This window comes from Musca autumnalis, unplaced genomic scaffold (assembly GCF_047663935.1).
Source record: "Musca autumnalis isolate F117 unplaced genomic scaffold, ASM4766393v1 scaffold_1, whole genome shotgun sequence".
In the NCBI taxonomy this organism is placed as follows: Eukaryota; Metazoa; Arthropoda; class Insecta; order Diptera; family Muscidae; genus Musca; species Musca autumnalis.
Window position 1 is genome coordinate 132,797,672 of NW_027411644.1, and position 27,402 is coordinate 132,825,073.

The 27,402-nt window shown below is 37.3% G+C and overlaps 2 protein-coding genes across 3 annotated transcripts in view; both read right to left on the reverse strand.

Moving 5' to 3' along the window:
• The window catches only part of eIF4B (eukaryotic translation initiation factor 4B), a 211,767-nt gene that overhangs the window by 33,570 nt on the left and 150,795 nt on the right, over positions 1-27,402 (reverse strand). The window contains exon 4 of one of the 2 annotated variants that reach the window (XM_073955071.1): positions 12,397-12,493. In XM_073955071.1, the coding sequence (XP_073811172.1) occupies positions 12,397-12,493 (97 nt within the window). Of the gene's footprint in view, positions 1-12,396; positions 12,494-27,402 lie in introns of those variants that run through there. The other variant, XM_073955077.1, reaches the window with a different exon arrangement.
• Positions 5,063-8,311, reverse strand: LOC141386451 (uncharacterized). The gene is made up of 2 exons (XM_073954945.1): positions 5,349-8,311; positions 5,063-5,268 (listed from the first exon to the last, which is right to left on the reverse strand). Exon 1 carries the CDS (start codon positions 7,665-7,667, stop codon positions 6,084-6,086), a length of 1,584 nt encoding a protein of 527 aa, XP_073811046.1. The 5' UTR covers positions 7,668-8,311; the 3' UTR covers positions 5,063-5,268; positions 5,349-6,083.

Sequence of the window (27,402 nt, forward strand, 5' to 3'; positions counted from 1 at the left end):
GTGTTTTTTTTTTTTACGAAAATCGTCAATTAAATTTGGAAAATCATCAAAAAGCGTTCTAAATTAAGTTTTTTTCATTTAACGTCGTTTTTTTCGGATTATTATGTTATTGAGACTCTCCAGATATTCCACGGCAGCAATACATCTGGACTAGTAAGACTTAAATCAGTTTTCACAAGGTGAGAATATGCCAAATAACCCAGCATTCCTATTACAACATAAGTTGCTTTTCTATACAAATGCAGGTAATGGAAAAATTTCAAAAACTCAATCAGAAATGTCAAAATCAACGTAGTTTCTACTCGGCCAAAATTGTCTAGCAGAAAAACAAAGGAGCTAGAGTTAATCACCGCAATTTTTGTTTAGATAAAAGCGCAACTTTTTCTAGTTTTTGAAATAAGGGTACGTTTTTTAGCACAAAAAGAAAAAAGTAATAGAGTACCATTTAGGGTTCCAGGTTCTGGAATACAACTATAATTAGGCTAGGTTAAAGGACGCGCAGCTGTCGTATTGGACAGCCACTCCACTCGGAGACCTTATGATCCATTGTGTTCATCCTATAGTGTGGGTAGGAGACAAGAACAGAAATAATTGCATAAAAGGTATCGAGTTGAGAAGTAATAAATAAGAATAATTAAGTAAGTAAGAAAATAAGGGAGAATAATTAAGAAAGTGCTATGGATTGAAAGACAATTGAGAAATTATTTATGAAAGGAGAGCGAGTAAGGAGGTTTTGCCATATTAAGATGCTGTAATTCGTTCATGTTGAAGCCACTTCAGACCCTTGGCGAGAAGAAGCAGTGTTGTCGGCTCGGCTTGGCAGAATGTTGTCAGAGATGATATTGTATGTTGTTGTTGTAACAGTGTTTTTGTTATGTTTATTTGTAATTAAGTAAGTAAGAAAATAAGGGAGAATAATTAAGAAAGTGCTATGGATTGAAAGACAATTGAGAAATTATTTATGAAAGGAGAGCGAGTAAGGAGGTTTTGCCATATTAAGATGCTGTAATTCGTTCATGTTGAAGCCACTTCAGACCCTTGGCGAGAAGAAGCAGTGTTGTCGGCTCGGCTTGGCAGAATGTTGTCAGAGATGATATTGTATGTTGTTGTAACAGTGTTTTTGTTATGTTTATTTGTTCGTTCCTCTGTTCAATCTGGCTCTGGGTCTATCACCAGTTCAAGAAAAGTGGCTGCTTCGATGGGATGTAGCCACAGATCCACTGGAGTTGGATGGGTAGGTTTGGCGGGGCAGTTAAAAAGGTGTTGTGTGTCGTGCGGGCCCATGCCGCATACTGGGCATATGTCTTGCACGGTGCGATCGATTTCCGCCCAATACGAATTTAGGCGACTGCAATATCCCGAGCGTAGTTGAGCCAAAACTACTCTGGTTTGTCGTGGCAGCTGACGCTCCTCAGCTGCGATAGATGGAGGATGTACTCCGAGTACTTTATTCACACTATAATTGCTTAAGGCCTTGGCAACTGCGTCCGTGTGAATGCTATTCAATCCTGCTTGATATGCTTGTTGATCTAGTGGTTCTCTCCTGTATCGTTGGACCTCTCCCTCTAGAGCATGGATATCCTTCCTGATCTCCCTGAATGGGCCGGGCCTACCCACAAGATGGTGATTGGGATGGCTCACACGATAACATCCAAGCAGGTACTGCAACGAAAGCATCTCATTGTGTTGCTTTACAGGAAGAATTTTTGCCTCCTCATGTAGATGGTCCACTGAAGATTTGAGGAGGCACCCTGTCGCTGTTCTCAGGGCGGCATTCTGGCAAGTTTGAATCTTTTTCCAGTTCGAATCACATAATCTCGGGGACCAGAGATGTCAAAATCAACGTAGTTTCTACTCGGCCAAAATTGTCTAGCAGAAAAACAAAGGAGCAAGAGTTAATCACAGCAATTTTTGTTTAGATAAAAGCGCAACTTTTTCTAGTTTTTGAAATAAGGGTACGTTTTTTAGCACAAAAAGAAAAAAGTAATAGAGTACCATTTAGGGTTCCAGGTTCTGGAATACAACTATAATTAGGTTAGGTTAAAGGACGCGCAGCTGTCGTATTGGACAGCCACTCCACTCGGAGACCTTATGATCCTTTGTGTTCATCCTATAGTGTGGGTAGGAGACAAGAACAGAAATAATTGCATAAAAGGTATCGAGTTGAGAAGTAATAAATAAGAATAATTAAGTAAGTAAGAAAATAATGGAGAATAATTAAGAAAGTGCTATGGATTGAAAGACAATTGAGAAATTATTTATGAAAGGAGAACGAGTAAGGAGGTTTTGCCATATTAAGATGCTGTAATTCGTTCATGTTGAAGCCACTTCAGACCCTTGGCGAGAAGAAGCAGTGTTGTCGGCTCGGCTTGGCAGAATGTTGTCAGAGATGATATTGTATGTTGTTGTTGTAACAGTGTTTTTGTTATGTTTATTTGTAATTAAGTAAGTAAGAAAATAAGGGAGAATAATTAAGAAAGTGCTATGGATTGAAAGACAATTGAGAAATTATTTATGAAAGGAGAGCGAGTAAGGAGGTTTTGCCATATTAAGATGCTGTAATTCGTTCATGTTGAAGCCACTTCAGACCCTTGGCGAGAAGAAGCAGTGTTGTCGGCTCGGCTTGGCAGAATGTTGTCAGAGATGATATTGTATGTTGTTGTAACAGTGTTTTTGTTATGTTTATTTGTTCGTTCCTCTGTTCAATCTGGCTCTGGGTCTATCACCAGTTCCAGAAAAGTGGCTGCTTCGATGGGATGTAGCCACAGATCCACTGGAGTTGGATGGGTAGGTTTGGCGGGGCAGTTAAAAAGGTGTTGTGTGTCGTGCGGGCCCATGCCGCATACTGGGCATATGTCTTGCACGGCGCGATCGATTTCCGCCCAATACGAATTTAGGCGACTGCAATATCCCGAGCGTAGTTGAGCCAAAACTACTCTGGTTTGTCGTGGCAGCTGACGCTCCTCAGCTGCGATATATGGAGGATGTACTCCGAGTACTTTATTCACACTATAATTGCTTAAGGCCTTGGCAACTGCGTCCGTGTGAATGCTATTCAATCCTGCTTGATATGCTTGTTGATCTAGTGGTTCTCTCCTGTATCGTTGGACCTCTCCCTCTAGAGCATGGATATCCTTCCTGATCTCCCTGAATGGGCCGGGCCTACCCACAAGATGGTGATTGGGATGGCTCACACGATGACATCCAAACAGGTACTGCAACGAAAGCATCTCATTGTGTTGCTTTACAGGAAGAATTTTTGCCTCCTCATGTAGATGGTCCACTGAAGATTTGAGGAGGCACCCTGTCGCTGTTCTCAGGGCGGCATTCTGGCAAGTTTGAATCTTTTTCCAGTTCGAATCACATAATCTCGGGGACCAGACTGGAGCCGCATAGCTTACCACAGACCGACCTATCGCGTTATACGTGGCCAACAAGGTTTCTTTATCTGCACCCCAAGTGCTGCCGGCCAGGGACTTGAGGACCTTGTTCCTACTTTTCAACTTGTCGCAGATAGCTGTGGCGTGTGCGCACGACGTGAATGTAGTGTCGAATGTGACCCCTAAAAATTTTAGTTTGTGGTCGGAATTCTGCTACCGTCGACCACGACATTCAACTCACGTCCAAATTGCGATGTCCATGTGGTGAACAGAGTGGCTGTAGATTTTGCATCTGCATATTCCTCGAATGGAAAAAGGTGGTAAGATCGGTTAAATAGTTGTTCAGTCTCTCACAGATGCCATCAGGATAGGTACCCGACGCCAGGATCGTGCAATCATCCGCATACGTCACGATCTCAATGCCGTCTGGAGGGGGTGGAATACAGGAGAGGTAGAGGTTAAACAGTTCCGGAGATATCACCCCACCTTGGGGAACTCCCTGTTTCACTCTACGGGGTTTGGACTTCTTATTCCTGAATTCCACGTACGACTGGCGTCCACACATATAGTTGACTATCCAACGTTTCAAGCTTGACCGGAGGGTTGTCTGCTCAATGTCCTCAAACAGCGTGGAGTGCCGGACTGTATCAAAGGCTTTTGATAAGTCAAGCGCCACCATCACTGTTCTATCGCACGGCCGTCTCTGGTTGAGTCCATTACAGATATATGTGGTAATGGCGTGCAGCGCTGTTGTCGTGCTGTGCTGCTTACGGAATCCATGTTGATGATCGGCAACTTGATAGCTATTTCTGATACTGGGGAGGAGCAAGGCCTCAAAATCGGTCTGTACGATTCACTTTTGCTGGCATCCTTGCCTGGCTTCCGTAGTGGGACCACCCTGCCCATTTTCCAGACTTCGGGAACAACGAGGGTGGCTAGCGACAAGTTGATGACTTTGGTGAGATACTCGACTCCCGGCTCATCCAGCTGCTTCAACATTACCATGGAGATTCCATGAGGGCCCAACTCTTTGGATGATTTAGCGTTCCTGATGGCATTGGCAACATCATACATTGTAAATTGTGGTGGTTCATCCTCGGCAGGAAGAGATCTGATGCGACGTAATACTCTTCTCTTCGCCCTGTCACTCTCGGGATGCTCGACAAACTGTCGATTGAAATTACTTGCGCACCTCTTCGGGTCAGTCAACGTAACGCCGCCAAACGTGACTGAGGTCCTATCTTCCCTTCTTCCAGGGTTCGAGAGTGACTTAACCGTTGCCCACAATTCACCTATACCGGCTCCAATGTTGCAGCTCTTCAGATGATTTAACCATTTGTTCCGCTTATGCTCGCCGACCAGCCTGTTAACTTCCAGTGTCAGCTCCCTGATTCTGGGGTCATTGGGGTTGATACGACGAAGCTCATCACGCTCATTTGCTAATCCCGTCGCCTCTGCTGAGAAATTTGTTCTTACTTCGGGTATTCGACCAGCAGGGATATGGCGAGCGGCTGCAGCAGTGATGATGTCACGGAACGTCCTTTCCGCTACCCGAACATCAGAAGGATTGGACAATTCTCTGAAGCGGTGATTGGTGAACTCTCTAAAACTAGGCCAATCAGCTTTTTTATGATTGACGAAAGTGCGGCGTTCAGAGGTGATGAAGTCGGGTGGTCTGCTAATGGAGACAATTATGGGGAGAAGGTCTGATCCAAGGGAAATGACGGGTTGTCAGACCAGGTGACACGATGGTTATGTCAGGCGAACTGTGACACTCTCCTCTAATTCTGGTAGGGGCGTCCTCATTGACCGTGCAAAACGTAGAGCTATCAATCTGCTCAGCCAGCGCTGTACCTCTCTGGTCGTTTCCGAGGGCCGAATGCCACATCTCATGATATATAATAAGGGATACAGCTATTTCTCGGCGGGATGTATACATTCAGCAACTCTATCTCGGCAGCTCCACACCTGACTGCTACCCCCATACATTCCATGTACGGGTCATTAGAGACAGGCTCAAGCGAGATAGGTCTGTATTGGACAGACTGGTGCAATAGGAAAGCCAATCCCCCACCTCCACTTCTGGTGCGATCTTTCCTCAGAACATTGTAACCATCACAATGCTCTAAGCTGTGGTTGTTGTTCAGCTTGGTTTCCTGCACCGCCGCGACCTTGATGTTCTTCCGACTCATAAAATCTACTATCTCCTCGATCTTACCTCGAAGTCCATTGCAATTCAAAAAAGGCTGCATTTTCGGGGATTGGGACAACAACGGCTGGTGTTAAAGGCTGCGTGTGCGGTTGTTGTCGAGGGGACTGCGGGGGAGTTTCGTAATCAGACGACGAGGGAGTCTCGTAATCCGACGACGACTCACTGGGGACTGTGTTCACACAGCATGCCGCAACATAGTCCCTGTCGTAGTCCCTCACGTGGACGAGTCCAGAGCAACCCCTTAGATGCACCCACTCCTGACATCTATTGCATCTCACCGAAGGTTGGATGTGGGTGAAGATGCGGATGTGACAAACTGAGCACAGATATATTGGTCCTGGGTTTTCCTCCGTCCCGGCTCGGACCAATAGAATTCGGAGCAGGCATTCCGGGATATGCTGCTCCCAATACAGAAAAACGAAACAAATACGAACATGTACACACTGAGGTGGCAGCCGCTGGCCGGAACATTGGTTTTGTGTTGTTCCGGGTCAATCCGGAACGAAAGAACCCGCTGCCGTGGGATTGATGATATTGTATGTTCCAACCATTAGTTTCAGGTCGGGTTTTCTCATAGAGAGTAGAGAAGTGGTCTTCCGTTTGGAGAGGTTGGGCCAGATTGCCTTTGATACCTTACAGCCAGGTTCGTTGTTCCAAATCTGACCAGCCTTCTCCCTGTATGCTTGTTCTAGGAGCCGCATGAAGTGACACAAGGGTGGCTTGATTGAGTTATCGAATTCGATGTCGTTTGACTCAGATCCGCGACGCGCCATTTCATCCGCTTTTTCATTTCCCTCGATGTCGCAATGCCCCGGGACCCAGCACAAGGTAACGATTGATCGTAGGGCCTCCAAAGCTTTCCTGCAGTGCAAGGCAGCAGCAGACTTGATTGAATGGGATCTAAGTGATTTTAGGGCCGCTTGACTATCCACATAGATAGTGACCGGTCCAGCTATGTCCCCTTCCATGTTTTTTATCAACTCTGCGGCTTTCGTGACCGCAAAGATTTCGGCTTGGAAGACGCTACAATTTTCGCTTAGCTTGTACGAGATCCGTAAGTTGAGGGTATCGCTGTAGACGCCCGCTCCTGTTCCCCCTTCCATCTTGGATCCGTCGGTATAGACCTCTATACCAGGTAGAGGTGAGGAGTTGTGGGTCCAGGCTTCTCTATCAGGTATCCGAACTTCAATATCGTCGAAGTGTAATTGTGGTGATATATAGTCATTGATTACCTCCAATCCCACTGATAGTCCAGATCGTCGTAAAATAACAGCGTGGCCATAGTCGAAGTTGCGCCATGAGCTTATCTCCTTGAGTCGGAGAGCACTCTTTGCTGCCAAATCTTGCACCACGAGATTCATCGGATGAAGATCCAGTAATACATTGAGGGCAGCCTGTGGAGTGCTTTTCATGGCACCGGTAATTAAGAGAGATGCCGCCCTTTGAACGGTATTAATCTTGTGGAGAAGGGATGTCTTACTTAGTGCATTCCACCATACCAATGAACCATAAGTCAGAATAGGGCGAACTATGGCCGTAAAAATCCAGTGTATGACCTGTGGTTTCAAACCCCAACTCTTACCAATAGAGTTCTTGCAAGAATAAAGGGCTATAAGTCCTCTCTTGGCACGTTCCTCGACATTCCTTTTCCACGTTAGTTGGTGGTCCAGGATAATGTCAAGGTACTTGGCCTCTAGGGAGAGCTTTAGGGCCACTCCATCCAGCGTTGGTAGGGTGAATGGTTTGACTTTTCTCTTGTTCGTAAATAGAACCAGCTCTGTCTTAGATGGGTTCACCCCAAGTCCATTGTTGTGTGCCCATCTTGATAATTTGACTAGAGCTCCTTGCATGAGTTCCGATAGCGTTTGTGGGAACTTCCCGGTGATCATTATGACCACGTCATCAGCATAAGCTACTGTTTTTATACGTAGTTGGTCAAATTCCTTAAGTATTTCGTTAATCACCAGGAGCCACAGCAGTGGAGATAGTACGCCACCTTGTGGTGTGCCCCTGGTGACAGACTTCCGAATGGAGGTCTCACCGATATTTGAATTGATTATCCTGCCGCTAAGCATTCCATCGATCCAATTGATCAGAGTGGTGGAAACACCTAAGTTCAAGAGCGAATTGTGGATGGATTCGAGTTTAACGTTATTAAAGGCGCCTTCTATGTCAAGAAACGCTGCTTACGTATAATTTGAGCCCATCATATTCTTTTCCATTAAACCAACGACTCCATTTAGTGCAGTCTCCACCGATCTGCCTTTGATGTAGGCGTGTTGAGCAGGAATTATAACACTGTTTTCAAGCTTGGACCTTATTCCTAAATCAAGCAATCTTTCTAAGGTTTTGAATAGAAAGGAAGATAGGCTGATTGGTCTATAGTCTTTGGGAAGCGTGTGACTTGACTTCCCCGCTTTGGAGATGCATGTCACCGTGACCTCCCTCCACAGAACCGGAGTGAGCGATAGACGTAGACAGGCCCTATAAATGTGATCCAGGTGTGGGATCAACACCTCCAGTGCATTTTGTAGCATTGCAGGGAAGATACCATCTGGACCAGGTGATTTAAAAGGCTTAAAAGTGTTTATCGCCCAAGCTATCTTTGTGTGACTTATGATCTCCTCGATGACACTCACTTCCCCTGTGGCTTGGTTGCACATAGGTGGATCGGCTGAGCGATCTGGTGCATCCATGCAGTTGGGAAAGTGGGTTTTGGCTAGGATATCCAGAGTTTCTAGACCGGAGTTAGTCCATGTGCCATCATCCCGTTTGATACTGCCGATGGATTTGGGGTCCTTCGACAGTACTCTACGAAAGCTAGCTACATCCTTTACTCCCTCTATAGACTTGCTAAAGCAGGCCCATGATCTATAATTAGAAGTATAGGTTTTGAATAGCCACATATTAGATTTGAATATATTTTATAGTTTTTAGTCTATTATTCAGTATATACAGACATAAATTGGCAATTTTTGTTCTTTGTGGTCAAAAAGCTTCTTTGGAAAAATGCTCTAACTGCCGCTTTAATATTGATGACATGGTTTTAGTTTAATGCACTAAAAATACATAATTTTAAAATATCGATTTATATTGTACGCATAAAACCGCTTAATGCGGAATTGGGAAATGTTCACTCCCTGGCGAAAAGTAATGGATTATTGTTATACCCATACACGATGAATAATAAGCAAAATGAAGAAACACCCAATGATTAGTGCAAAATGACATCACTCAGAAAAACCACACAATAGCGTGGTAGTGGTAAAAGAAGTCAAAAACCTTGGAATTATCTTTAACATGGCAAAACCACTCACATATTTCTGCTAGAAAGCATTTGGAATGCTAAAAAATAAATAGTTCATTCATTCCTGCTACAGGAAAACAATTTTGATAACACAGTCGAAAAGTCATAACCCTTTTGTAAACACAATTAATTAACTTATACCTGCCCGTGTACTCGATAATTTGTACTAATTATTACAAATGCTTCGAATTTTGACAGTTGTTTAATGAAGAAGTTGCTGAAAAAATTGTTTCAGCAACATTTAGTAAAAGTTATCGAGTACAAGGATATAACACCTTTTATAACACATTAGACTTGTTGTATAAGATATAAATAAATATATTAAGATAAATATTCGCCGTAATATTGTCATTAAAGTTGCCAACGGCACTATACACATAAAAGAGCAAAGATTTCAAGGCATCTTAATTTCCAAAAATATGAAATTTCACATCTGTCCCCTGTTTTGCTTAAAAACGTCATATTTCTAGCTCTACTTTCACAATCTGATTGTCTTTTTCTGTAATTTGGGAAAATTGAGTCTTGTTGCATAGCAAATTGGTAAAAAGTAAGGAAAGGAACAAATACTGGCAATGCCAATAAAAATTTCCGGATTGTCGAGTAGAAAAATCTCAATATTTTTTACACGTATCCCACTATATTTTACTTCTATATTTCATTTAAGTGTTCAGTATTAGCAATTACAATTTAAAAAGTATTATTACATATATAACTACGAGTGATTTAATCATAGAAAATAATTTATTATATTTACTATTCGTTAATTCGGACAATTTGATAATTCGGACACCGCCGAAACCTGTGGCTTACGGATTATCGAGATTATACTTTATATATGGGAGCAATATCCAAATCTGAGTAGATTCTTGCCAATATAAATAGCGATCGCCCTAGGGCCAAAAAATCTTAATTTTTTATGCGAATTGGTCAATAAATGTGACCTGTACTTTGTTTTCAAAAATACATGGCCAGACGTATAAGTGCGAATCTACGCAGACCATCAAACGTGACTGTGAGTCTATTTCGTTTCCTTTTGCATGTTGCAAACACATTCACTTAGATTAAATACCCTTAGACTATTTAAATATGGTTATCAGTGCAATCATGAATAAAAATTCCGTGCGGAATTTGTTCCCTTTCTCCAATTTCACAATTTTTTATTTCCATATTATGCCCAAAAAGGGAATATTTTTGTAGATTCGACCAGAATATGCCACAATGAAGCGATTCCAATAGTTTTCAAATTTTAACAAATATTGATTTTAAAAGAATTTCACTTTTTAAAATTATTTTTCGTGCGGAAAATTCAGATGGAAATATTCATGATTGCCCTGTATATGTTTTTTATATTTTATATGTTTTTAGTCAAATATGAAAGATTTTATGTAAATTTGTCTTTCTATCTACTTCTATCAGACAATTTTGGCTGAGCAGAAACTCTGAACATATTTGGATACGGTGATTTTGCCATTTCTGATTGAGTTTTTGAACAAATTTTTATAGTAAAGCAACTTATGTTGTAATAAGAAGGCTGGATCATAGGAAATTGTCTAAGTCTTTTAGTCCAGATTTATTGCTGTGGCTGAATAATAATTAATAACATGATAATCTGCTAAGAAATTGACGTTTAACGGCAATAAACTTATTTTCATTTTTTTTTTTCATTCAGTTTTCTTCAAAAGGAATTTTGGTCCAATCAGAATTTTCGTATCTTTATTAATAAAAAATATGCAAATATGCAAAATCCGATGTCTATAAATAACTCATGGAAAAATCTATCGAAATATTGGTGAAACTGTAGGTAGAACATATTAGTCAATACAAAGAGTGAGTATTAACTATAAAGAAACCGAAATTTTTACGTCATACGGTGATTTTGCCATTTCTGATTGAGTTTTTGAACAAATTTGTATAGTAAAGCAACTTATGTTGTAATAAAAAGGCTGGATTATAGGAAATTTTCTAAGTCTTTTAGTCCAGATTTATTGCTGTGGCTGAATAATAATTAATAACATAATAATCCGCTAAGAAATTGACGTTTAACGGCAATAAACTTAATTTTCATTTTTTTTTCATTCAGTTTTATTCAAAACGAATTTTGGTCCAATCAGAATTTTCGTATCTTTATTAATAAAAAATATGCAAATATGCAAAATCCGATGTCTATAAATAACTCATGGAAAAATCTATCGAAATATTGGTGAAACTGTAGGTAGAACATATTAGTCAATACAAAGAGTGAGAATTAACTATAAAGAAACCGAAATTTTTACGTCAAACCCCAGATCTAGACATTATATAGAAGGCAAAGCCTTACAATCTCAGCAGTATGCTTTCAAACGTTATCTCGTTGGAACCAAAATGTTGCAGCTAAGCCAAGTTTTTCTGCATTTTGGTTCAAATTGTGTTTCAAGATGTTTATGTACTTTTCTGGTGGTTTCTGCATAAATACTTTTTTTTGGATGCCACTTTTACATTTTCAACAATTTTCGAAGTAGTTATCGGACGGTTTGTTTTAACTATACTAATTATGTTACGCTCCGTTTTGATAATATTTTTGACCTCCAAATCTGGGCTTTGACCGTCCAGATCTGGGCTTTGACGTAAAAATTCCGACTTATAGTAAATCATCACTCTATGTATGGACTAATATGTTCTACCTACAGTTAATATGTTCTACCTACAGAATGATCAGTTGCGACAATATTGATTAAAAATGGGAGAAAACTGCAACAAATTTAAAAAACAACTAACGGTACTATTACAACATGCAAGGTGAACGCAGACTTTTTGGGACTCTAATTTAGCAGTATTTTCTGGAATTTTTCTTTTTATTCGTGTACTCAAGAGTGCGAGTAAAATATTTATGAAAGAAAAACTGTCCTCATTTACCTATTTATATAATGTGTTAGTATAATTTTTTAAAAGTAGTAAGGTTAACGCAGACTTTCTGGGCTATGCATAAGCGTAACAGAGATAATAAGCCTATCTAAGGCTAGTTATACAAGATAACAATTTAATTCATTTCATTTCATTTCAACGACCAAAATTATATAGTGGCTGAATCAGAGCTGCGATTTGCTCGTTTTTACTCGCGAGTGCGAGTAAAAAGTCCGATTTGAGACTCGGAATAGAGCACGAGTTTGCTCGAAGAGTAAAATCGAGTGAAAAAATATTTGTTTGGTGTTGTTGCGTGTGTAGTAAGTACCGAACTGGTTTTGATGTTCTTGTGGACTGTATATGGAAAGAGCAAGTTGTTTGGAGGTCCAGAGGAGGTTGTTCCGAAGTTCGGAGGAGAGTGGTCGGATGTCCAGAGGACCTATATATAACCCACACCCTAATTTGTAACACACATTCATGTTGCTATGTGGGCATATGCAAAAGATGAAAAATATGAATTTTGGTCCTATCAGAATTTTCGTATATTAATTAATAAAAAATATGCGAAATATGATGTATAATTATTACTACAATTTATTCACAAATATTTTACTTACTACATCATTTGATTTCTGAATGTTCTTGTTGGGTAATCGTCCATTTCTGCGGTCTGTTTCATCTTGTTTATTTAATAAGTCCTTCTGTTTATTAGATCTAGAATTTAAATAATAAAAAAAAACATTTTTGTTAGCCCAAACAAAGAAAGAGGAACGATATTAATTTAAAACAGAAAACTGACACATGTACATTACATTATATTAATCGTTTACATAAATCTTTGAGGGAATTTAGATGACAAATGTCTTCAGCGAATTTAATTTAGTGTGGCAAATCTGTATAAAAACCAAAGGATACGCACAATGAGGTTAGAAAGTGTTAGAACTATTCTTTTGAATAAAATAAATATATATATATATATATATATATATATATATATATATATATATATATATATATACTATAAACTACTTATAAACTATTTTTAAACTAATTTATTTCCACGTAGGGAATTATTTGGAAATAATTACGATTGTATATGAGAATTATTTGCGTCGAAAACACACTATTGAACATTCAACGTTTTCAACTGGTTGATCTCTAGATGACTTTTATTAAACTAATTTATAGTTGGTTGTAGAATAATTGATTTTTAACTGACTATTTTCAAACAGGTAGATAACTAGTTGAAAAGTAGTGCAGAGATAGTTATCCATTTTTTAGTTTTCAATTTGGTTGATCTATAAATGACTTTTCAACCAATTTGTAGTTAGTTGTACAATAATGCATTTATAACTAACTATTTTACAACCAGTTGAGAATAGTCCCGCAGGGAACAAAAATAACTCAACATACAATCAACAACACAAATGAAATAATACCCACTGATGGGACCCAAGTATGCCCTACCAACAAATAACACAACATTTCCCCTACTTATGTAATAGCAGAGAGTGAAGAGTGTATACAAACTTTGGAGAATAAGGAAGACCAACAAAATGCAAGAAAAAAACTAGTCTCTCTCATTGACAATCTCCTAGAACAATGATGAACACGAAGAGAGAATTTGTATGGTGAATCGTACGAAAACGTAAAGGCGAGTGCTCATCTTGTTCATCCATGACCTAGAACGAACCAAATTGGGCATAAGAGACAAAATAACAACCCAGCAAAATGTTAGATGACAAATCACGAGTAGGTGAAAATTTAGGTGAATCACCAATGACATTTACAAGGGAGTGACACACACTTTCACCAGTTCTTTGTCATAGCATTTTGCACCAGTTCATTGTCATAGCATCTTGCACCAGTTCATCATCATAGCATCTTGCACCAGTTCATTGTCATGGCTTCTTGCACCAGTTCATTGTCATGACTTCTTGAACCAGTTCATTGTCATGGCTTCTTGAACCAGTTCATTGTCATGGCTTCTTGCACGTATGCTTTGGATCCGGATTTTCGCCAATCAGAAATAAAATTTGCAATTCAATTATGTAATTTGTTGAATTAATAAGAATACAATGCACAGTTGATTTGTATCGCCAGATGTTATTTTTCTTTATTTTGTATGTAATTTTCAAAATTATATATTATATTAATCTGCAATATCATATTTATCTCTTCCGATGGCTGCAAGATATTTCTTTCGACTTGGGGGTTCCGTTTTTCCAATATTCGATAAATTATGTGTCAATCTCTGAACCAAGCATCTAGTACAAATTTGAATTCTGTTATGTTATTTCAGAAGAAAAAACTTATACTGTAATAGTTACCATGTTATGGTCTCTTTTATACTTATTTTACCGATCTTCTACTTTGCTTCTCTAACTTTGGATGCCATGTTTTGTGATATCATATTGAACTGGATCTTTCCATTGGAGTTTTGTTCATCACTCGGTTGGCGTAAAGTCAAATGGCTCGTATTAATATACCGGTGGCATCTTTATCCATCCTGTTGACATGGCACAGCCAACCCAATAATTGCAGCACGATATGTTTATAGACCGTGTGTTTTTCATACTTCTTTTTAATATTCACAAAACGAAACAGGTTTCCAAACACAAAATATATTTTTTCTTTTGTTTTATATCAATTTGCATTGTATTCCCAGCAAAAAGTTTGCATCCGCTGATGCAGTTAAATCACTAGAACAATTGCCGCTGGAGTACATCTTTTCCTATGAATTCACCTATGAATTTTACAAGAGAGCGCGCAGCTAGGATGCACTCCATTTTGCTTCCACGGCACGCAGCTAGGATGCACTCCATTTTCGATCCAAATCACAGCCTTTGATGTAGTGTTTTGGATTGAATTTAAATGCAGTCTAAAGATGTTATAAAATGCAAGCCATTGCAAATATCCCAAAATAAATAAAATACATTGCTTATTCGTGTAAAACAAGAATATTAACTTTATTACATTAACACAAGTTATAAAAACTCTCCATTAAATTTGATCGTAACTAAGTTTAATACCTCTACTCTGCTTTTTATGACATTGAAATTGATATTGCTTCATCATCCAAATGGTTTTTCATTTTTCCTCCTACTTCAGTTCAGATTTCCAAAAAACTCCAACTCCACTTCAAAAATAATTTGCGTCTCGTGAATTGCAGCAATGTTCATAACTTTAGTTTGTATTTCTTTATTTTTTTTTTTTAACAAATTCTTAGAATTTTAACACTCTTTCTTGTGTTCAGAAAAAAAAGAAAAAAGGGATCAAAAAATTGGCTTGCTTGGTTAGGGATCTTTAAGCGAGTGCTTCCAAAATGTATCGAGCGCAGTGCATTTTCATAACTCCGTGTGGACTGCATCGAAAGATGTATTAAAATCATAACTCTTCATTGCACTACTTCCAAACTTTTTTGCTGGGATTTTTAATTAAAATATATAAATTTTGCCAGTATCGATCACTTTCATCTGACCTTTATTTTCATTTTAACAATTACTTTTGCAAGTACGCAATTATTCGGGTACATGAGTATTTGATAATTTATTGTGCGGGTACTTATCAGTTTATTTAAACTCATGACAATATTATGACAAAGATCGGATCTTTCACCACTTCAATTTCACTCATGAAAATTCGATGAAAAAGATCGGATCTTTCACGACTTCAATTGCACTAATGAAAATTCGATGAAAAAGATCGGATCTTTCACGACTTCAATTGCACTCATGAAAATTCGATGAAAAAGATCGGATCTTTCACGACTCCTTTCGCACTCATGCAAAAGAACCAGTGAAATCATTATTTCACATGGAATCACTTCCATTTAATTTTGCTGGGAATTGGCACAGTGGACCAACAAAACAATTTTTGACACAAAATAAAAATGTATTGATATTGAATGCAGACAAGGGACGAAAATGTGATATATGCACATAAAAAGGGCTGAAACGAGATCCAACTTCTACTTTACAAACCAAAAACAATAAATAGATGGAGAAATTATACAAATTGAATATTATAAGCATAAGTGAGAAAAATAAACTTATGAACGTGTCATTCGAAAGTCAGTACTGACAATGGAACTAGTATGTCAATAGTAAGTCAGTAGTTCCTGAAGAACCATGTGTTGACATTGGAGGTAGTGAGTCAGTATAGACATTGGAGGTAGTAAGTCAGTATAGACAATGGAGGTAGTGAGTCAGTATAGACATTGGAGGTAGTGAGTCAATAGTACCAGATTTTCAATACTAAATTTTTTAGCATATTTGGAACTTTTCATAGATAAAACTGCTATATAGTATGTTTAATAAGAAGATGAAGCTACTCATTTATTTAAATACTATATTTCATTAAAGAATAAAACAAATAATATTGAAAATGCTAAAAATGTACAAATTGCGTATTACAGTATTTTTATCTTTTTAAATGGCTAAGCCAAAGATTCCACATAAGTAAAAATTAGTAAATAAAGACAATGTTTTCAAGGGTGCTTAAACATATAAATAATAAAAAACGTTTTCGTTTTATTTTCTTGGCCAAGTCGCACCAATGACTTGTCTGCTTAATACAGTTATTTTTCTGTTGCACTTAACGTTTTATCAGGCGATTCGCTGAATGTTGATATAACATCTAGGAATTGAAAAGAATAAACATGTATAAATAAACATAAATAAAAAATATGTCCTTAAATTTGCTTGCCTATTACAGCTGTATAACATTGGAAAAATCTCCCAATCGATTTTTGCCAAATAATTCTTCAACTTTGTAATTTATTATGTTTAGTTGCATTCAGCATTTTCAGCGAGACGGGACAATAAATACATCAGGCTCCACAATCTTCTCTAAAGGTTCCACATAATGTCTAATTGTACAAATTTCACCACAAATGTTGTTATTCGCCTTAGAATTCGTACTTTGCTATAGAATTGTTTATTTTTCACATTTTCTTTTGCTCATACTTGTTATTGAAATTATATGCTTTAAGTTTTCACGATATTTTATTGATTTTTACAAAAACACTTTTTTCACCTACCGCAAAAATTATTTTACGCCAAACAATTAAGAAAATTAAAAAATGATGCTTCGTTGGGCTATTATCTGTCAATATACACAATGCAGGGATACAATTCCCACACGAAGAAGAAGAAGAAAATCAAAGATTACCATATTTGGATGCAGTGATATTAAGACGAGGCAACGAAATTACATTAGATTGATATCAAAAACAAACGGCATCTGGACGCTTAACTAACATCTACTCAAAACACCCACGACGAATTAAAATAAATACAGCTTTAAACTTTATAAATATGGTTTTTAGACAACAAGGCAAACAGGACAACAAGGAACAGAAAATTAAAAACTATATAAGCGTACAACTTACACCCCGGGACTAACGGAAAGATTTGCCAACTCTAATATATATAATAAGGATAACTGCCAATTAGCTCAAAAATGAAATAATACTGTTAATAGTAATACTTAGTAAAACGAAGACAATGCTTAAAAAGTCAAGTGCAATGTAGTTTATAAGATAACATGTAATGGGGGCGATCCAACGAATGACATCCATGACACCCATTTCTCACATTTTAATAGCATATGGATGCAGTTCAAACGGAGTCGTGAAAAAGCCCTCCATTCGTTATATTTTATTAGCAGTTCTTAGAGGTCTCTATAAGCATGGTATAAGTAAACAGGTGAAACAATTCATAGAAACCTGTTTTTTCCTGAATTCCTAAAACTTCCAAATTACTAAACACAAAGGCACCAGTGGATTTGTTTATAAAGCCTTTTTTGAGTATTTTATTAAAAATGCGAAAAATGAATGAAGTATTAAGATTTCTCCACATAATCAGTTATGGATATGATTAAATGTTTGTTCCAATGCAAAACGGAAGAATTTCTTCCATACAAATGCTCTAAAAACAATTTTAAAAATCATTGAATTCAATTGTTTTTAAAATTGTTTGGCATATTTTTCAAACAGTACATACACAGATTGTGTATATTATTTTAAAGTTTTAGGAAACAAAACTAAACTAATAGAATTCTTTAGCTAACATTTCTAATTAAACCATGCCTAACAGTACATAAGTTAATTTGTACATTCCTACAAGCACACCGGCTTCAATTCGGAACAACTCGAGTTTAGTAAAAACTTTCCGATTTTTTTGAATAATTTTCTAGAGGTAGGTATTGTTGCACTGATCACGGGACCCGTTTACCCGGTTATTTGACCCGAATCTCCGGGTACAAATCCGGGTCAGACCCGGCTCCACTGAACCACTATAAAATGGATATTTTTATAAAGCAAATACCTATCCAACAAGTGGTCATACGATGGGGTTAGGGTGATATGTTCAGGTGATATAGCCCAAAAACCGATTCATGGACTCGAATTTATGCCAGTATATAGCTCGCACTTTAAGCTTTCCAAAATGGTGCTATATGTTGTAATACCTTCTGACCCTTAGAATCTTGACATTCGAGTTCTGTTGGGCTCATTTCTTTACAATATAGTGTCTATGGAAAACTTCAACCCAGCAAAATTAAATGGAAGTGATTCCATGTGAAATCATGATTTCACTGGTTCATTTGCATAAGTGCGAAAGGAGTCGTGAAAGATCCGATCTTTTTCATCGAATTTTCATGAGTGCAATTGAAGTCGTGAAAGGTCCGATCTTTTTCATCGAATTTTCATGAGTGCAATTGAAGTCGTGAAAGATCCGATCTTTTTCATCGAATTTTCATGAGTGAAAATGAAGTGGTGAAATATCCGATCTTTTTCATAATATTGTCATGAGTTCAAATAAATTGATAAGTACCCGCACAATAAATTATATACCCGAATAATTGTGTACTCATATACCCGAATAATTGTGTACTTGCAAAAGTAATTGTTAAAATGAAAATAAAAGTCAGAAAGTGGCAAAATTTATATATTTTAATTAAAAACAAAACAAAAGAAAAATATATTTTGTGTTTGGAAACCTGTTTCGTTTTGTGGATATTAAAAAGAAGTGTGAAAAAGACCCGGTCTATAAACAACGAGCTTGCCCAGCCGACCAACACCGATATAGTAAAACATATCGAGCTGCAATTATTTGGCTGGTTGGGCCATGTTAACAGGATGTATAAAGATGCCACCGGCATATGAATACGAGCCATTTGACGTTATGCGACCCGAGGGAACAAAACTCCAATGGAAAGATCACGATATCACAAAACATGCCATGCAAAGTTAGAGAAGCAAAGTATAAGATCGGTAAAATAAGTATAAAAGAGACCATAACATGGTAACTATTACAGGATAAGCTTTTTCTTTTGAAATAAAATAACAGAATTCAAATTTATACTAGATTTCCCAAACGATGAGCTTGGTTCAGAGATTGACACATAATTTATCGAATATTGGAAAAACGGAACCCCCCATGTTGAAAGAAATATCTTGCAGCCATCGGAAGAGATAAATATGATATTGCAGATTAATATAATATACACTAGCGGTCATCTGAATAGGTTTGATTTTTTTCTTTTTAAGTGTTAAGGTATCTTCTGATGTGTTTGTATTGCAGATCCATACTACTTACTTTTTGAGAGTCCTATACTATGCCAACATTCCCAAGAAAAAACTTGACGGTGTTGCCATATTTTCGGAAAATATCCCAATTATAATAAAAAATGTACAAAAAAGTGTCCAATTTTTGCGATCATCAGAATAGGTTTTAATCAAATAAAATTGAAAAATTGTACTACGCATGCAAATATTGCGCAGTTTTTTGGTATAGTTTAGTAAAATGGAACATTCTGATAAATCTTACAACAAAGTTGACCCGCTTTATTAGGAACGTGGGTTCAATTCTCAACCTGGAAAAGTTACCAAGAACTTTCAGATAAAATCAAGAAATATTCCAACAAAAACGTTTTATAAACGTGCTTTAAATGACTTTTTGATTTCGTTAGATCTCTTCTGAGCTTCGAAAATTGTCTGAAAGCAAATACGAAGTGTTGCCATATTATTATGATCGATAAATTGGAAAGGTCATTGAAAATAGTTGGTATTTTAGTTGAAGTTTAATTTTTTAACTATCCCTGCAGTACAAATTTAAGTATTATCATGCTCACAAATCCACCATAGTTGACCACATGTATCATAAATGTTCGAAAATTGGTCTGGAAGAATGTTTCTTCGACGACAAAAAAGTAGAAAATTGTAAATCAAACTTAAGTCAAAGGGGCATGATATCGCCGATTTTTATAGTGCTGTATAAACTCAGTAGTCCATTCTTTTGGACTTATTCGTGTTTGTTTTATGATTAGTTAACAGAAAAAAGCTCTTTGACCTGACTATATAGGTATTACAGCACTATAAAAGTCGGCGATATCATGCCCCTTTGACTTAAGTTTGATTTACAATTTTCTACTTTTTTGTCGTCGAAGAAACATTCTTCCAGACCAATTTTCGAACATTTATGATACATGTGGTCAACTATGGTGGATTTGTGAGCATGATAATACTTAAATTTGTACTGCAGGGATAGTTAAAAAATTAAACTTCAACTAAAATACCAACTATTTTCAATGACCTTGCCAATTTATCGATCATAATAATATGGCAACACTTCGTATTTGCTTTCAGACAATTTTCGAAGCTCAGAAGAGATCTAACGAAATCAAAAAGTCATTTAAAGCAGGTTTATAAAACGTTTTTGTTGGAATATTTCTTGATTTTATCTGAAAGTTCTTGGTAACTTTTCCAGTTTGAGAATTGAACCCACGTTCCTAATAAAGCGGGTCAACTTTGTTGTAAGATTTATCAGAATGTTCCATTTTACTAAACTATACCAAAAAACTGCGCAATATTTGCATGCGTAGTACAATTTTTCAGTTTTATTTGATTCAAACCTATTCTGATGATCGCAAAAATTGGACACTTTTTTGTACATTTTTTATTATAATTGGGATATTTTCCGAAAATATGGCAACATCGTCAAGTTTTTTCTTGGGAATGTTGGCATAGTATAGGACTCTCAAAAAGTAAATAGTATGGATCTATAATACAAACACATCAGAAGATACCTTAGCATATAAAAAGAAAAAAATTCAAACCTATTCAGATGACCGCTAGTGTATGTATAATTTTGAAAATTACATACAAAATAAAATCTGGCGATACAAATCATCTGCGCATTGTATTCTTATTAATTCTACAAATTACATAATTGTATTGCGAATTTTATTTCTGATTGGCGAAAATCCGGATCCAAAGCATTGGTGCAAGAAGCCATGACAATGAACTGGTGCAAGAAGCCAAGACAATGAACTGGTGCAAGATGCTATGACAATAAACTGGTGCAAGATGCTATGACAATGAACTGGTGCAAGATGCTATGACAATGAACTGGTGCAAAATGCTATGACGATGAACTTGTGCAAGATGCTATGACAATGAACTGGTGCAAAATGCTATGACAATGAATTCGTGAAATCATGTGTCACTCCCTTGTAAATGTCATTGGTGATTCACCTAAATTTTCACCTATGACATGTCACTTGCACCTATGATTCAACTCATGATTTGCCATCGAACATTTTCCTGGGAATCTTTAAATTGAACAATTTTCTTTTAAATTATAAATTTTTCTCGAAATATCCGGCCTTATGCCGGGGATTTAACACTTTCTCGTATGGACAGGTGAAAATCTCGGGAACGGGAACAACATTTAATACAACATCCCAGCAAAATGTTCGATGACAAATGTTATCGATGAAAATTCGGGTGAATCACCTATGAAATCATTGTCATTGCATTTTGCACCAGTTCATTGTCATGGCATTGTGCACCAGTTCATTGTCATGGCATTTTGCACCAGTTTATGTTGTTGTTGTAACAATGTTTATTATTATGTTGGTATGTTCGTTTTTCTGTTCAATCTGGTTCTCTCCAGTTCCAGGAAAATGGCTGCTTCGATGGGATGTAACCACAGATCCACTGGAGTTAGATGAGTTGGTCTGGCGGGGCAGTTGATAAGTTGTTTTGTGCCGTGCGGGACCATGCCGCATACTGTGCAGACGTCTTGCACGGCGCGGTCGATTTCCGCCCAATAAGAATTTAGGCGACTGCAATATCCCGAGCGTAGTTGAGCCAAAACTACTCTGGTTTGCCGTGGCAGCTACGCTCCTTTGCTGCGATAGATGGGGGATGTTCTCCGAGGACATTATTCACACTATATTTGCTTATGGCATTAGCATGTAGTTGCCGTGTGAATACTATTTAAACCTGCTTTATATAGCTGTTGATCTAGGGGTTCTCTCCTATATTGTTGGACCTCTCTCTCTAGAGTATGAATATCATTCCTGTGTCGGGCCTAGCCAGCAGATGGTGATTGGGATGGCTCTCACTGTAACACCCAAGCAAGTACTGTAACGAAAGCGTCCCATTGTGTTGCTTTACTGGAAGAATCTTTGCCTTCTCATGTAGATGATCCACTGAAGACTTGAGGAGGCACCCTGTTGCTGTTCTCAGGGCGGCATCTGGCAGGTTTGAATCTTTTTCAAATTCGTATCACATACTCCCGGGGACCAAACTGGCGCCGCATAGCTTACCACAGACCGACCTGTCGCGTTATATGTGGTCAACAAGGTTTCTTTTTCTGCACCCCAAGTGCTGCCGGCTAAGGACTTAAGTACCTTGTTCCTACGAACCCCTAAAGTTTTGGGGCAGTTTGTGGTCGGAATTCTGCTACCGTCGACTACGACATTCAATTCTCTTCCAAACTGCACTGTCCATGTGGTGAACAGAGTGGTTGTTGATTTTGTGGCGGAAATCTGCATATTCCTCGAATGGAAAAAGGTGGTAAGATCGGTTAAATAGTTGTTCAGTCTCTCACAGATGACATCAGGATAGGTACCATCGAATTTTCTTTTAAATCATTCAGTTTCTTCCAGAGTACGTAAAAATACTTTAAATAAAATTTCCAATCGTTTCGTATTTTCCATAGGAACAATACAAAACGAAACATAACCCGCGTTGGCCGAGCTCGCTGTTTAGTTTCGTTTTGTTTACATTCGTGAGTACGAACAAAACGAAAAGCGAAAAGTACTCAACTCCACAACAACAGATAGAAAACTAAATAGTACTTAACACATGTGAATAAATCAAAAACGTTTGGTGGTTGATAAACTTCACTGTGGTATGCCGATGCTAACTTATAGGGTTGTTAAGCAATCACATGTGTGTGTGTGTGTCTGAGTGTGTCATTGACCATAACGCACGGCAAACGTTTCCCAAAAATACTTGTCGTTTCGGTGGTGAATGAAACAACTCGGCAAAGCATAGCCGAAGTTACATTTCACCAATCGTACGGTTTCCATTTTTTTACGTTGAAAAGTTTGTGTTTTTGTTTTGGTTGTGAGAATGAAACGATTCAGAGAAGCTGAAAAGTTTGTGGCTTTGTGTGATTGGTACGGGAATCGTTTTGTTTCTTTCCGTTCATTGGTTTCTTCATCACTGCACAGACATTAAGAGAAGTAATGAATACTGTTTTATTACGAATTAAATTATTTAGTTTCAAATTATGATGTTTATTCTCTTCCGTTAGAATTTGACCATTTAGAAGAAGTGCATCTTTGTGTTTTCGCACTAAAAATTGGCGCCACTTTGCAGTGCCCATCGTTTGTTTATTCTCTCTCTTGTCATGTAAAAGAGTTGTCATTCGATCTTCGTCGACTAAAGTCGTAATTTGGATTTTCGTCCACAACAACTTTGTAAATAAAAGGAAAAGATATTGTTATTTAAACAATATTTCTTAAATAAAGGATTAATTATTTTTATTATAACGAAATTGATACTGCTGTTGTTTTATTTTTCTTTTCTTGGTTTATTTTCATTTATTGCCTACGCAAACATTGGTCCTTCGAGCCGGATAGATTGCTTCCAGCAAAAGGAAAATCGGGTTCTCCTCATTTGTGAAACAACAGCAATTTGGCTTTTCGTTTTTGTACAAAGGCGCTCTGACTCCCTCAGCTACCAACAAAGTCAAACAGAAGAATCATCATTCCTCATTCCTCGTCAAATAAGTGAGCATTGGCCGTCGATTCATTATAGTTGTTGTTATTCTCTTCAAGAATAACTACATAAAGAGAACAGTGATTAATATTTGTTGGTGTTATTTTCTATTCGAGAAAAATGTTCATATCGTTGTTAGTGTTTTTCAATGCATATTCAAATTAAAAATAAAAGAAATAAAGAAGAAAGAAAAAAAAAATAACATTACTAGCCACCAACCGTTGAGTTGTAACAACAAATACCCATCACCGCAGTCACCTTTTCTTGTTGATTGATAGCTAAGTCGGCTTTCACACAGTGTACTTTCGTCACGGAGACTACGTCATCTCTTGCTTTCCGTTTTCGCATCATTCGTATTTTTTTCTAAGCAGGGTTGAATTTGTGTGGGATTTTTGTACATTTTTACCCAAGCGTACTATTCAAGTACCGAATGTACAAAAATGTTTTAATGAAATATGTTGAAATAGAGATTACAACATATGTGTAGAAATTGCTTCTGATGAAAAACATTATTGCAGGTAAGAAAGACAATAAATGAATGCAACAAAAAAAATTATTTTGTGTATAAATTCACATCAATAAATTGGTGCAATAAAAAAATAGTGTATTTTTCGATACCACCGTGGTGCAATGGTATGCACGCCCGCCTTGCACACTGAAAGTCGTGGGTTCGATTCCCCGGCCAGGCAACATCAAACATTTTTCAGCGGTGGCAAAATACCCCTCTGTAATGTTGGCGACATTTCCTGAGTATATCAGCAATGTAAAACTTCTCTACAAAGTGGTATCGTAAGACACGCCGTTCGGACTCGGCGATAAACAGTAGGTCCCATATCACGGAGCTAATATGAATCGGGGTGCACTCATTGATATGAGAGAAGTCTCCCTTGTCCCTTCAAGGATGTTTGTAGAACAATTATTATTATTATATTTTTCGATACATTTGATACACTGAAGAAAATTTCGTGACTTTTCCATACACTTGGAGAAAAATATATTTATTGTTTTTTTTTTATTTTGGTGTATTTTTCGATACATCTACAGTGACTATCACTGAAAATGATGCAACCTGGAATAACAAGTGTAAACGTTGATCACTTGGTTACGAGTTGAGATTTTTTAACAATTCAAAAAACAATTTTGTTGGCTGAAAAGTTCTGTTAGGGTTCCACTGTAAACAATCAGAAACTAGGCATCATTGTTATTATGCATGCACACATACATACACACACTTACAACCCTCATGCTATACTCTTTCTCATTCACTCAGTCTCTTTCAGTCATTCAGACAACACAGTCATTGTATTACACCAGAAGTAGTAACACGCACATCAACTATTGTAACGTATTTCAGTTTCCAGAAATAAACAGAATAAATCTTGCTTAAGTTTGTTAATTTATCAATAAGTCTTTCATTTATAACATAAAAGCACAACTAAATCTTTTACTCAAACGTAAGTCTACGACAAATTCTTATTCCGTTTACAGTAGCGTTATACTAAAATTTAACCGGAAAACTAAAAATGTGCATTTTTTAAAATGAGCATTGAAAATGATGTACCACTGTAATGTATTAACAATTTTCAAAATTTTCGCTTTTTATGCCATTTTGGTAAACAGAATGGTAAAATAATTGTTTCCCTATAGTTATCAGTAGTTTTGTCATTGATTCCGATAGAAAAAATTATGTTCCTGACGTAAGCTTGGCATGATTGTAATTAATGTCCCTTTGTAGGCAATTTGGCTAGAAATTTTTAGTTTTTGAAGTTATTTTCAAAAAAATGACTATGGAAAATCATTAAGGGTTGTGTCCAGAGGTATGGCTTGAATGGCAACAATGGGTGTTTAAATTTTTGTTTTTATAAAAGCAAACATGATCTCGACATTGTTAACAATGTTTCTACAAACTATTTTCAAAGAAAAGTGCAAAAAATGTTGTTCTATGCCCCGATTTTTAGGACAAAAGACTACGAACGGATAAACGATTAAAAAAACGGAGTGACAATAGAAAGTGTTCAAAACAAAACGAACGTAAACATTTATATAATAAACGGAAAAACAACGTATCAAAATGCCTAAATTAACATCATTAAAAGTTGACGCTATAAAACGTTTACTCCGCGAAAAAATTTAAACGTGACGGGTAAGAAAAGTGAACTGTTCGAACGTTTATCTGAAGCCCTTGGTAGTGATGAGGTCGAGTGTGAAGATACTGATTGTGTAGATGAAGAATCGTCAATTCAATCTCAAATCAATTCTTTAAAAGAAATGATGGAAAATGAGATATCAATCGTACAGCAGCAACATCAAGTAACACTGCCCGCCGTAAGTCTACCAGAAAACGAAAACAACGAGGCCAAGGCAAGTGAATCAACCACTACACAGAAACCCAATAACGACTCCATCCGAAGAACGTACAGCGTAAAAGAAATTGCGGAAATCTTACCAGAGTACGATCCAACAAAAGATTCAACATTCAGCGTAGAACAATTCATCGATAAGGTAGATAAAGCCACGCAAGCCTACCCAAAAAAAAAAGAAACAAAATCGAACAGCGTGCGAAAAGAATTTAGCGATAAACCTGTTACGATAAATGGTTTAACTTATTATGCTTTAATTGATGCAGGCAGTGAATGCAGCATGATCCATAAGTCAGTCGCGAATAAGATAGGAAACGAAAGAAAATGTAATCTACGTATTAGCGGAGTCTGTGGAGGAACGTGTGTCATCGAAGAAGTCATGAGAACAAAACTATCTATTGACGATATTGAAATTACGGCAGAACTTTACGTTGCGGACGATCATATTTTTACCCCGGACTTAATTCTTGGAAAAGAAATTTTTACGAACAACAAGATAAGACTTATAGTAAACGATAAAGATCAACGATTGGAATATGCTAACGTATTAACGACACGGGAAACGGAACGAAAACCAATTACCTTATCGGAAATTAGTTGCGGAATAAACGATGAAGAAATCCGGATTATGCTACATAAATTGATAAACGAATATAGAGACGTCATTGGAAGAGACGTCGGCGAAATCGGATTAACGAACGAAATAAAAATGAACATTGAGCTGACGACCAAAGAACCTATTGTATCCAGACCATACCGAATTCCCGAACCGAAAAAGGAAATAATGATAATGATAAAAGAACTTTTAGCCAACGATATTATAACAAAATCTACATCCACGTATGCTAGCCCAATTGTACTGGTAAAGAAGAAAAACGGTCAAGACAGATTATGCGTCGATTATCGAAAATTGAACCAGCACGTCGTAAAGGAAATATTTCCAACACCAAATATCGAAGAACGACTTCAAGACATAAAACAATTTAAATACTTTACGGTCCTAGATTTGAATAGCGGATATTACCAGGTTCCGATAGGCGATAACAGTCGAAAATACACGGCACTTGTCACCCTGATGGTTTGTACGAGTTCAAACGTATGCCCTTTAGACTTAAGAACGCGCCGGCAGTGTTTCAGCGTTTAATGGCACTAATCCGAGAGAAGAGGGCTCGAGACGGTGATGT

Coding starts and splice junctions, on each gene's coding strand:
- LOC141386451 (XM_073954945.1), bottom strand. CDS start 7,667: ATGCTTAGCGGCAGGATAATCAATTCAAATATCGGTGAGACCTCCATT.